Raw genomic sequence first — 13,690 nt, 5'->3', positions numbered from 1 at the left:
TGAGGCATCACTTACTGTAAGTATATAGTAAGTGCTCTTTACTATTATAGCTCTTTTGTTTGCTTGTTTGACTCTGAATCTTCAGGCATGCTTTGGGCTCAGTTAACTGCTTGTTTTGTTTTTCCTTTATTTATTTATTTATTTATTGTTAAGGCATGGCATCATACAAGTACTACCAAAGCTACCAAAGCAGTCTGCATGCAAGATCTAAGTTCCAGATACTGTCTTACAAGTGGATTTTACTGGGTGGAGTCAGTTCTGCTTTCTTTGTTATGAATACATAACATGTATTTGTTATGGTTTCTGATTAGTAATATGTTTTAAGTATTTGTGCAAAAGTTACTTCCCATTTGCAGCAGCTTAGCTGTAGTGCAATACAAAAAACATTCCTTAAAGGTGGAAGTCCAAACGCACTTTACAATTAAATATTTTAATGTTTCACCATGTACATTTTGCAGATAAGTTCCATTAATGCCACATGTCATAAAGACCAGAAGGGGAATAAAATGTTAGTGAAGATTTTGAGTTGACAGTTCACCAAACTTCATTTTTTTTGGTCTCGTGGCAATTGCATTCACTTCCAGTGAAATAATTTTCAGCAAACTAATTTCTAAAGAAGGTGTATTTCTGTATTGACTTCCTCAGGGTTGCCTTAAAATTAAGTATTTTACAAGTTCAGAACAGCATCTGTAACTTGTGTTGATGACGTAGTTATAAAAGCCTGAGAAGCAGTCATCTCAGATTGTTCCTGATTATACTGTTTAAACTAAGTTAGGAGTTGGGAATTTGTTGTTCATGTAGCCAGACTGAAAAGAACCAAAACACTTTCTACTCGCTGGCTTCTGTCCTGCTCATGTTATGGAACTGTGACCAAATCATTGCTAAACTTTTTTTTTTTTTTTTTTTTTGTGATTGTTTTAATTCAGCCTAAAAATCCATATGGATGCCAAGAAGAACAGTTCATTCTTTCATTTTCATCATTACAGATGTGTTCTTCTATTAACGACTTTGTGCTGACACTTGTGTTTAGGTAACTGTAGCACAAGCCAGATCAGACCTAATTCAGTTCATATCAGGACTGACAAGAAAAAAAAGAGGGGGGGGGAATACGTCAGAATAATTTTTCAACCAAGTCATTTCTCTTACATGCATAACAAAGTCTTTCTCAAATGGTAGTGCTGCACAAGGGCTGAGATGGGAACGAACATGAACTGTTTGCATTTTAGTAGTATTACAGATTTATGCTGGATTGAAACAATTCAAAAAAGTGTGATCAAGAATTGGAATCTGCTGTAATAGTTTGCTTTGGATCTGGTTGCTGATGAGAGCCTGCCTTGTAATGGATGGACGTTCTCACCACATGAAATTTTGGTTGGCTGCTTTATGTTCTTTCATCCTTTGCTTTCCATTGGAAGATTTTGTGGAGCATCCCATGCGAGTTCAGAAAAGCAGTGTGTTTTCAGAGCCCTCCTATGTTCAGTTTCTTTTTTTTTCTTTTTTTCAAGATTAACAGCTGTTATCTATTATTGGACAAATGCCCATTTAAATCTTGTAATTACAGACAGTAAATGAATAGTTCTTCTTTGAAGACTTCGACCAAAAAGTCTGGTTTTGCTATGTTTTTCCTTGCTATTTCTGAAATTTAACTAAGCTAGTTATGATGTTACTTTTTGTTAGCACGCTAGAAGAACTGTGTAATCTTACATGATATTTTAATAACATTTTTTCTAATCACATTGACAAAGCAAGCTCTTTTGGTGCTGTGCATTTAAAACAGACCAAACAGTGGTGAGCATAGATTTTGGACAGAAATGCAAGGTTCTCCTGTTCAAAAGTAATGCATATGGAATATGTCCAAACTGGGTTTTATTCCCCATTAATCACAGTATTGAGCTGTCCTTTTTTTGTTACTTTGTTCTGCATTCTGCAGATGTACAGAAACTTAAGCATAGATTATTTTCTAAATAATTGTGAATATACTGGAAAAGTGGGGGGGAAGATGGGTGATATCTATTGTATTGTGCAGCTCTTTGGCCTTTATAATACCTGCATCCCTAAATACGTTGTAAGAGCTCATGAAAATTAGAATTTTTTTTTTTCATGAGCTTACAGCTACTTTTTCTTGAGCACACTGAACAGAAGATTCCTTGTACAAATGGATTAGTGACATTTACATCTAAACGCCTAGAGCATGCTAATAAACCTGTACAATTTTTGTAACCTAACCGCAAGAAAAACTGTGGCCAAATGAGTGAAGATGCTGTGGGTTTCAGCTACTTGTTAAACAGTTTTTGAAAACTCACTCTGCAGCAACTTATAAAAGCTAATTGTTCATTAACCATTTTGGAACAGTTTTAGACTTGCATCTTTCTAAATACAAGTGAATTCATTAATGCATGTTTTTAATTGTTAAATGATGACTTAAGATAACTCTTTTATTGAGAACATTATAGTGTCTCTCTTGCACAAACAAGCTGTATTGCTGTTTTCTTAATTGGGTGCTATCACTTGCAGCATTAGTGGATGAGGATGCTAGACCAGGCTCACTTCTAGCCAGATTCCAATGTGGAGGAACAAAAAAGTGCAGAACATGCACAACAGCTGCCATGCACATTGATGAGTGATTCTGCTGCCGATCACTTAATTCAGCTTTTTTAGTTTTGCCTCTCTGCCTCCTGTTCTTGTGCATGCTTGCTGCACTTTCTGAATTGCATGTGGGTTGTCACGTGTTGTGTATTGTGGAGGATTAGGTACGTAACATGGCACAGATTCTCTGAGCATCTAAATATGGGCAAGTCAAATTATGTGTGCTTTTGGGATGTTTAGCGGGATTTGTCTGAAATGTAGCAGTTTCTGAAGCTGTGTTTTCCATGGAAGGTGTGTGTTGGGTAAATCCTTTAGTCTTCCCTGTTATTTTTGTGATTCATGTGTTCGGTGTAGCAATATTTTTATAATCACGACTAGGCTTTATATTTAAGGGTGGCAACCTGTAATTTTTCTTCTGGTTTCCTGTCAGAGTTTAAACAAACTGCTCTTGTCTCCTGAGATCATTCTTTGACTGTTCAAGTCACATGGAAGTGTTGACTGCTGTTCCGTGTCTGGAACAGCTTGTGACTGTTTACTGGAAAAAGCAGCAGCTACATTGTAAAAATGTGCAGTGTAATCTCTCTGAATAGCTCTGTTGTTGACACTTGTATAGAAAAATCACCTACTGAACTACAACTGCAGTAAGGTTTCATTGTATAAAACCGGCTTGGTACTACTTCTGTTTAGCAACTTTACTGAAGTTGTGTTAAGTTTGGAAGGCTTACACCTTCTTCTATTTCTCTGTGTAGACATCCAAATGAGGGATGAAGGTCGGGTCAATATAAAATTCCACACCTACTGTTTACAAATTCAGTCTGAGGCTTTTGAAAACTGCATCTCCTTTGCATTTGCATGGCAAACTTTCTCATGCTTCAATTGCAAATATGTTTAAACCCTTCAGCTGAAATCTCTGTGCATACTCTCTGTCTTGCCCTGTTATAATACTCACCTTCAAAACTGACAGCTCTGTTAGGGATGTAAAATTCTGCAAAGCAGAAGATCCAAGTGAGGCCAAAAAATCTATAATGTATTTGTGTTGGAAGAAATGCAAATAAATAAAGTTGCACTAAGACAGTATTCGTATTAGCATGTTGTAGTGTAGCTACACAATTATGAGGAACAGAGGAAAGAAATAAAAAGGACTGGCTTTATGAAAGAGAACAATGCGCCAGGCATATTTTAAACTGTAGTTTATCCTAATGGAATGATTTTGCATGAGAACAGTAACGGGTCTCTTATTTCCCTACTGTTTTATAGCATCAGAGATGCAAAGTACAGAAATAGTTTGGTAATAGTAATTTGCTTTTAGCAAGAGTGCACAGTAGTAAAAAAATATTCCACTTCTTAACAGATAAGGGGATGTTATATGGAAAACACCTGTCTCTGACACTTCCATTTTATGGTATATTTGGCTCTCCGTGTCTTTTTATTAGAAATGCAGTGATGTACCAGTGTACTTGAGAGAGGCAAGACTATAAACTACTTAGGTTTGGAAGAACTGACTTGTGGAGGGAGGACGTTTGGCAGGCAGAATGTGACTGAGAACTCAGCATTGAATAGTTGAAGATTAACACCGACTGTGAGAAGGAATTGCTTAAATACACAGTTTGTGCTTTTGCAGTTATCGAGGCAAGTAGTTTATTAGGAAGAACACTGGACATCAAGAGGCTTCAGGCCAGACTATGCTAAAAGTATTGAAATATTTTCATTTCAATGTTTAACAGGAGTAGGCCCTGTCCTTTTCATGTACCCTATTAATGAGACATTGTTTTCAATTGCTGTGCACTTGGCTGAACTTTAACTATTTGTACTGAAGCTGCTGGAATCTTTTTTTTTTTTTTTCTTTTTCCTAAAATTCAAAGGCTTATTTAATCATAGTTTAGTAATGTTTGAGAAAAACAGTTTTAAGCTCCAGCATGTCTGCTTATCCCTGTAGTACCTTCCCAACTCTTCCCACTTCTGTTATAGTTATATGTACCTAATAACTATCGGTCAGTGAAAGTCATCCCCTTACACCTGCTAGCTCTGAAAGGACCCCACAACCCTCCAGAACACTCACCGTAATTCTGCCAGCTCAAGGCCACAGTTAATCCAATCGATTTTTGTGTTTGTTTATGACAGCTGAACTAAGAGGAGGAACTCTGCTGCTGGTTTTGGTGACTTGCAGGCTAATAATGCCCCATCATGTTAGGGGCAAGCGAGCTAACGCAGCAGCTTGGCTAAGTAGCTTAGGGTGAGGAGCATGCACAGAGACCAGAACTCGAGAGTAGCGAAATGTGCATTTCCAGAGTCAGGTGCTCCAGTGTTTGGAATGCTAAGGAGAGGTCTCTGAATATATGGTTCCTTGGGGGCAATAACCTCCTCTGTATCAGTAGAGCAAAGGTAGATGAATTTAAAGCTATATACTTACTTGTTGGGGGTACAGATAACCGAGTACTGCCGTTAGTAATAGTTGCTCAAAGAACAGACCGTTTTCTTGCAAAGTATAGGACATAGAGATGACATTTTGGAGACTAGGTATGGCCTGCAAATTAGTCTTTAGCAAACTTTAGTCCTTAGTCTTTGTTTAAGAAACAAACAAAAAAGCCAACAGCTAAAATAAAATTACACTTTTCTTGAACACGCTTCCACTACCACACTATTTACAGCAGCAGAAGGAAGTGGTTATGTGATGACAGAAGTGATAGCCCTATATAGGAGTAAATTAAACGACTGTTTTCTTCATGGAGAATGAAATTACCATTTAGCTTCCAGAAACCTCTGTTGTGAGACTAAAAAGCAGCCCTAAATACAGGGATTTACCTTTTTATTTCCTTTGCTTTTTATTTAGATAGTCCTTATTTACATCTGCCTGTATGCTTTTTTATTTCAAAGTTTATCTCAGATAACTTAATGGCTTTTTAATTACCTGGCCCTTCTGTTCTGCAAACTGATGTGGTTGGCTTGGCCTCCTTCATCAGATGGTCACAGTAGAAGCTGTGTAGGAACTTGTGAAATTCTGCAAGGAGTGTGTAACGTGTTTGTCTTCCAGTTTTGCTTTTCTGGAATCACCTGAACATCAGTTTAGAAATGCAAAGCTAATTGTACGCTAATCTTCTGAATTCACGAAGTTCATAATGGTCTCTAAAAGCACTTAACTACAGCTAGCTAATTTCAGTTTTTAAATTAAATGCTATCCGGAGTACATTAACATATGCCTGTGGTTTGAACTACACTGTCCTTTAAACAATGAATTTTTAATAGTGAACTGCAGATTTTAATCTCTGGGTATAGAAAAGGAGTTGTTCTCTATTGAGAATGCCTATTTTGGAAAGGTAGTTTTTTTTTTTTTTTTTTTTTTATCGTTTTCTTCCTCTCTCTGGAATGGTGTTAATTAAACACAGGGATTACCCGGAAGCTGCATATAAACTGAAATGGGATAAAGAGGGGGTTCTTGGTACCACAGACTTAAAATTGGTGTAGTTTTGAGATTTATATAGGCTATTCTTTTCCCCCTCCCCTTTTTCTGTTTTAGGTGAAATTGTGGTAAATGAAGTCAATTTTGTGAGAAAATGCATTGCAACAGATACGAGTCAATATGACCTGTGGGGCAAATTGGTTTGCACTAACTTCAAGATTTCCTTTATTACAGATGACCCAATGCCACTACAGGTTTGTTACTGCTCACATTACTACATTGTGCCAACAGATGATAGAATGTTTGTATTCTCATTAAATCCTTCTTATCTCAAACTGATATAGCTCTGACACCTTCTAAAACAAAGAAAGCTGAATGATGAGGTTAAACTGTCTTATTCTCAATGTGTTGTTATTCTATCCCTTCACTGAGAATATGAGAATAGAGTGAGTTTGGGGTGGAAGTACAGCCAGTTCCCGTTACCTCTGATTATGCAGGCTTTATTGGGAAGTTCATGGGAAAAGGTGAAGCAGGAATTATATAAAAACGTGCTCCTCCTTAAGGAGGAGAATTGCAAGTGTTCCTTTTCTTACACAAGTGTCAAATCAGCAAAGCCTTTAATGTGTCCAAGTTTCTCTGGCATAACTGAGAGAGGACAAAGTAACTGTGAAATGAGCTTTCATCATAGATGAGGTGACAACAAAAGGGAAGGAAGAAATCAAGCCTTTGTCAAAGCAGAACATCTGAAATTAAAAGCCTTAATCAGATTTCTTTGAACAGCACAGCCCATGGTACTGTTTGGAAATCAGAATTGTGAGCTTTGTTATTTTCACTAGTACAGTTGTTTCTGCCTTCATTTTGGGCTTTTCAAAGAAATACTCTTACGTAGGCAAGCTCTGAAAGTAGATAGATACTTTTTCAATATCAGTTAATATACTTGACAAAAGCTACTTCAAAAAATGAAATCTTCATGACAAGAACTATTCTTTGTCATGAAGGAGTTGTCAAAACTTATTTATCAAATTTGGCTAAATATCTTTGCCTTTGTTCTAATAAGCCAAAGTAGAAGATCTTGAAAGCTTGTTCCTCTGAAAGCAATGTGTCAATGGCTATTGATTTAAGTGCATGTTAAGTACATGTAGGGTTGTTATTGTTCAGTTGTATTTTCCTTCTCAAATCTTTACTGACTGAAATTGAGATTGTTACTGATTTTGTTTTATCTGAAAGTGGTGAGTGACCACATGCAGCATACTATAATCAAGATGGATTCAGAGCACTCAGTTGTCTGGACAACTGAGTGCTCTGAATCCATCAAGTCTGTACTAGCATTGAGGAATAATTACTGATTTTGTTACTGATCAGTTACTGATTTTATTTTATCTGAAAGTGGTGAGTGACCACATGCAGCATACTATAATCAAGATGGATTCAGAGCACTCAGTTGTCTGGACAACTGAGTGCTCTGAATCCAACAAGTCTGTACTAGCATTGAGGAATAATTCTTCATATTTAATCTGTTTAATTCTGTTTGATAGTATGAAAAGAAAGCTTTGGGTTTGTCCTCATGAAAGTCAAGTTCATATTTTTTTCTTTCTTATGATTACAGTAACGGAGTTAATAGCGGATGACTACAGTAATAGTTTATATTTACATATATAAATTTACGCTTCAGCTCGTTGAATATCTACCAGCAATTTTTTAGGCTAGTAAATTCAATGCAAAAGTGAAACTTTTTTTTTGCATATTCCACAGGGGTTTGCAGACTTCTGGTGTGCTTTCACCAACACAAGAAAGCATGGTTTCAGTACTTCTAATTGCCTGTGAATAGGGAAGGGTGGTACATGTCAGAAAAGTCTAGGCATGCCTGATTTTTATCATTGTTTCTTCAAAGATGTGCTGTGTATCATCTGGTTGAGAACTGCAATTAATAGCTATGAGTTCATGTGTTTCAGAAATTCCATTATAAAAACCTCCTTCTTGGTGAACATGATGTCCCACTAACATGCATTGAGCAGATTGTCACAGGTATGTCAAAAACCGTTAATCAGGATGACAGACATTAAACTTATTGATTTAAAGCTATTAACTGCTTGTTAGGTTGTGCAGAATTGTTGACACTCAGGCGGGTCTTTAGCTGGGTCTTTGTATTGGTTTTAAATGTAATCACAGTACTGAATCAGCAGGGGTTCCAGGATAGACACCTGTTAGAGCAATACACGTTTTGTTAGCAACCTGTCTTCCAAACATCTAAATCTCTTCCATTTAAATACACTGGACTGCAAAAAATGCATCACTTACACAATTTACACATACCTGGGATATCCCACAACACAGATAGATGCTTGGGTTTTCGATTTTGTCTAACCCTTAGGCAGGTTAGTAGCCAATGGTCCTCCAAACCTACAGATGGTAATGCACCATTAATCTGAAGAAGTAACTAAGCATAATTTGAAGAACCTGTTTTTGATTTGTTGCATACTCTAGGCTAACTAGTTTGCTAAAGATAATGTTCTTTGTCTTTTAGCTAAAGAATTTCATTTAGATAATAAGTTTTCAAATCTTGATTACAGTAAGAGCTGTTAAATACTTGGCTTTCTAATTGCACTTAATTTACACTTAATGTAAATCATTACTTACCTATAAGTTTTCAGTACCTAAAGTCATCCAGTAATCCGTTTCCACTCTGGAAGTTGGTTTTAATTGCAGTGAAAAGATTAATATGTGTCTGAGGAAGAACACTAAGAAGAAATGTGGTCTGTTTGTTCTTTTTTTTTTTTTTTTTTTTTTTTTTTTTAAGAAGAGATTCTATTGACCTGTTACATGGTCTTGCCCTGGCCCACATTTATTGCCCTTTTTCAAAATTACCAGGTAGCTGTGACAAAACAGTGCAAATCTGTAGATGACAGTTTTGTGTGGAGAGAGATTTATAACCATGGTGTTGCAGTCTTCTCATTTAACATCTCTTACAAACTCCCATATAATAAATTCCCCTAAGTAAGGGGGAAAAGCTAATCAACGTTGAATGATTGTTCTATTAATTCTGTCTTCTCTCATGTGCCATGTGTTGTTCTTGAATGGGAGGGCTTCAGAGGTTGCACTCGTTTCAGAATAAAAGCCAATGGATTCTAGGTTATTCTTTACTGCATGTTTCCCTAGATTAAACATTCAAATAGCCTGAATGTTTGCAGTTTCATGGGAAGAATGTTAGAAGTTATCTAGGACCCCTTTCTGTTTAGCTTTTCTGTTAAAGTTTGAAGTTCTGTAGAGCAAGATGGCAGTGTTTCCTGCCACATACCTGAGGAAATTAGTCTTTGTTCTTCTATTATTCTATTGTTCTTCTGCAGTCTTACACTAATTTTAGTGAAGCATAAGCTTTTACTGACAAGAACTGAGAGAGTTTTCACCAAAACTGCAGAGGAGGTTGTTTGATGGTTGTCACATTCAAGGTGAATAGCTGAAGGTGTATTGATTTTATATAAACAAACAAACATACACACGGGCCAGGTAGGAGCTGTTTCTTTCAGTTGTGCTCCTTGCCCTTTGAGTTTGTGGTCCAGATCTTAACCCAGCAGTTTAGAAAGTGCAAGATCCAGCTGAAGGCATAAGGAGCATGAAAGGTGCTAGAGGTGTTTCTGAAAAGAACTGTTAGTCCATCTGAAATGCCTGAAGAAACTGCAGTATAGAAAAAGTAAGCTATAGATAACACTGTTTAGTATTTATAGTGGTTGTTGGCTCCTTGTCTAGCCATAAACTCTCCACCCTTTTCCCAGGAGATGAAAGAGCTTAATGCATAAATGTTTAATTTCCATCCTGTCCTAAAACGTTTGTCTTCTGTTTCATGGAAGTACTTTAGCTTAACCCAGAAGATGCCATAGCTGGCTGGTTGCAGGTAATTCATCATTCAGCAGCTATGTGCCCCAATTTTCCCATTTACCACACACAAAATCTCTGTGGCTTTTCTGGTGTTTAGTTTTATAAAATTTAATTTTCTCCATTTGAAAAGGGGTTGCGCAGGCCAAGAGACACAGCCTGTCTATGCAGGCCTAGGCCACCTGGCAATTTACTATACTTACATTTTTGGGTTTTAAGTAAGAAATGCAGTTAGTCTTAAGTTGAATGCTTATTTATACATCCAAGTGACAAAACAAACCAAAAAACTGAGCATTTCTGCCAGTTACTGTACATCAGAAGGGCATTGCAGCGTATATGATGATCTGTCTGGGAGCACAAATTACTCTTTGAAATAATGAATGTTAATTACTTGTTTATGAAGTTGTCATTGATGCATATAAATAATCCAGACGTATGGGAAACAGTAATTCAGCCACTTGTTTGAAAGGAGACTGATCAACAGGAGGACCTATACGAGCTCTTACTTAAACTGAATAGTTGAATCATACGATTAAATGAGAAACTGCTTATAGCAACACCACCGTATCTGTGTTTGAGCCAGTCTTGTGTTGTATACTTACAAAGCACGGTCCAATAACTGTCTTTTCTTTACAGTGAATGACACCAAGAGGAAACAGAAGGTTCTTGGTCCCAACCAAAAACTTAAATTTAATCCAACTGAATTAATCATTTATTGCAAAGACTTCCGTATTGTCAGATTTCGTTTCGATGAAGCAGGTCCTGAAAGTGCAAAAAAGGTATTATATCTTTTCATGAAGTCTTTCCTTGTAGTCGTTACATGTAGCAACAGGTATGCTAATAATATTTTGTGTTTTAATAGTGGTGGAGGGGATGGATTTGAAAATTAATTGCATTATATTGCAGCAGAGCATCTAGATTTTAGAGTGAAAATTAGTAGATTTTTAAAAAAATCTAAGATGACATGTTAACTCTTTTCATGTTAGATAAACCTACATTTCTTGTAATATGTTATATTTTTTAAAATTACTAACTTAAGATTTTTTTTTTAAATACTGGAATCAAAATACTATGCAACAGCTGTATAACAGCGTTTATATTTCAATATGGAAATTGTTTGACACGTTTTCAGCAAGCAGTAACCTTAGTTTAGCCATAGGTAAAGTGTACTATCTTATATATACTTCTGATAGACATTGCACAGCAAGTTCTTTGATAATCTTTTGAAACAACCGATTTGTCTAATTACATAAAAAATGTGCTTTCTCCATGTTGTCTTAGCGTTGCATGCCTTTTGAGGAGTTACCTCTTTCTGTACACTACTAGAAATTTCATTCCTTCCCCAATTTTAACACTAGTTGCCATAAGTTCCAACAAAGTCTTACAATGTTGTTTAACCTGGTAAAATTCCGGTAAGTTTCTGCTGATCAGAGGTGGTTAGGCTACATAAAACTAGCTGGCCAGCCTCCTGGCTCTGGAATGTTGTTTGAGTTACATGTCCTCTGACCTCCATGGCACCACACTGTGGCCAAGCACGACACAGCAGTCTTTTTGTAAGGAGTGACCCAATTTGCTTACAGAGGTTGAGTTCCCCTCTCAGTAGGATCAAATTTGAGCTTAACCGTGTAAATCCTAAGCACCATCTGCCCAGACATAAGTCTGTTTGCAGTTATCAACTGCATGATGCCCAATTTATCACTTCTTCACCTTCTGCTCTCTTACAGAGATCCAGAAGCAGAAACCCAGTTATGAAGCCCACTGTTCTTTCCTTGTTATTTTCTGCATTCCTTCTTTCCTGCCTGCTGGCTTTGTTTGTAACCTTTCAAGTTTGGCAATCTTTCAGCTGTCAATTCCCCTTTTACAGCTTCTCTGAAGTCACCCTGGAGCAGTCTATCTGCAATATCTTTATAGCAACTGTTTCTAATTGGTTGTCAGAGCTAAGAAGAGTGATTAGCCTGTAGGAGGGAGGAAGAGTGCAAACTCAGCATCTCATTAACAGTTCTTGTGCTGTACTTCCTCATGCAAGAGCAAAAAGTGAAACCTTTTTATAAAGATGCTTGCTTTATGCATTTGTAATTACATGGGCTAATGTGATAACTGATAGGAAGAAGAGTTCCAGAGATCCAGAAGGTTCTGAATCTGCATAGTTACAAGATGGCAATGGTGGTGACCAAAAGCATAATTCCCCTTTACGAATATCAGAAGGTGGTCACAAGGAATAGAAGACGACTTGTATAATTTTTACTATCAGTTGTATGGCTAGTGCCACAGTTTTGATGTGTCCAGTAGGTTACTGCATCTTTGTTTGGGTGTATGGGAAGCATGCTGTTACTGAGGGGAGATAGTTACCATAAACTAGTGTTTCTGTAACAACATTATTCTGTTAACATTAAAATACAGTTACCTAAAGCCATGAGGTCCTTGGATTGGTTTCTCTGTCAGGATTTTGCTTGTATTATTTTGGTGAACACAAGTAGAATGGTCTTATGTAGCATATTTATTGGAATTGGTTTGTTCTTTCTGGCATAGAAAGGGATTTCTAGCACCACACTCTTGAAAGATTATCTCATTCTGTTCCTGACCTTCAAGTAGTATATATTAGCAAGGTTAAATAAAATAAATAAAAAGATTATGCTCATTTTGGAGCTCGGTATGAAAACCTCCTGAGTGGAAGAAAAAGGAACTGGATAGAATTATGCTTAAACATTATATAAAGGTTTTTCTAGGGTGTTCATTGTTGAGAAACTGCAGAGCTCAGCATTTCTGTTGTAATCAAAGAGTTGTGCAGGTTGTAATTTAACTATAATAATGTCCAAAGTAGTTCTGACTCTCAAGGTTTTCAAATAAGAGTCTTCTTCACTTATTAGCTTTAAAATTAAGGGAAAGTGAAGTTAACAGTTAATATTACAATCTGTGTTCAGTAAAGCAAGAGACCTGCATGTTAGTCCTTTATGAATCAGAAATAGCTTCCTTAGTCAAACCTCGCATAAATACTGTCAGGTGTACAAATCAGAACAGGGAGATTTCTCTCTACCTAGATGTAATCCTGGTAATACAAGGGAGTATCGTTCTATAAATGAAACACACTTGGGTCAAAGTGAAATATCTACCTGCTACAATACACACTTCAACCTATGGGAGTATTTGTGCATCTAACGTAATCAGTATGAGAGGCTAGCAAGTGTTCTGTTTAGAGCCATAGGTAAAAAATAAAAAGGAAAAAAAAAAAAACCAGAACATTATTATTTTTAAAATGAGCTGTAACTATGTGGAAGAATCACAAGGAGAACAAAGATACTAACTTCACATGATTAAGTAATTTCTTTCGAGCACAGTTGCTTGAATGTAATGGAAATACTCATCAGTATTCAGTTACATAAGTTGGTGTTGGCAAAGAGAACATAATCGGTTTCTAAGGAAGTAACTGGGTTTGCAGAACAGGGCAAAAGGGAGAATAACCCCTGCTAATTAGGCTGCTTTACTAGAACAGAGAGTATTCCCATTTTGGTAGTAAGTGAAACTATGAATCCAAGTTTAAAAGCAGTCAGACTTCAGACATGGACTCTCTATTGTATTTGGTTACATAAATATATACATGATATCTGGGTAATATCGGTAGAATGTTCACTTTTTTTTTTTTTTTGCCACGTTAAAGCAGAAATGAAGTGGAAAAACACATCAGATTTTGAGGTGAATTAATTTTTTTGGGGGTAAGCTATGAAGATGCTTAAAAATCAGTTCTATAGAAACATACCTTCAACATTAGCTGCAGACTATACATGCTAAAAAACACTCTCCCAACATTAATCAGTCAAGTAAATATTTCCTCTCTTGTTT

At 36.6% G+C, this 13,690-nt stretch overlaps 1 protein-coding gene across 4 annotated transcripts in view; it reads left to right on the top strand.

Annotated features, from left to right (window-relative positions):
* The window catches only part of MTMR10 (myotubularin related protein 10), a 36,235-nt gene that overhangs the window by 6,762 nt on the left and 15,783 nt on the right, over window positions 1–13,690 (top strand). For all 4 annotated transcript variants that reach the window (XM_082768912.1, XM_082768915.1, XM_082768913.1 and 1 more), the window contains 3 exons: window positions 6,101–6,237; window positions 7,936–8,008; window positions 10,490–10,632. In XM_082768912.1, coding sequence (XP_082625038.1) covers window positions 6,101–6,237; window positions 7,936–8,008; window positions 10,490–10,632 — 353 coding nt within the window. The remainder of the gene's footprint in view (window positions 1–6,100; window positions 6,238–7,935; window positions 8,009–10,489; window positions 10,633–13,690) is intronic.

This window comes from Aythya marila (genome assembly GCF_965140915.1).
Source record: "Aythya marila genome assembly, chromosome: 11".
In the NCBI taxonomy this organism is placed as follows: Eukaryota; Metazoa; Chordata; class Aves; order Anseriformes; family Anatidae; genus Aythya; species Aythya marila.
The sequence above is the reverse complement of the archived record's forward strand: the minus strand, read 5'-3'. Positions and strand labels throughout refer to the sequence as shown.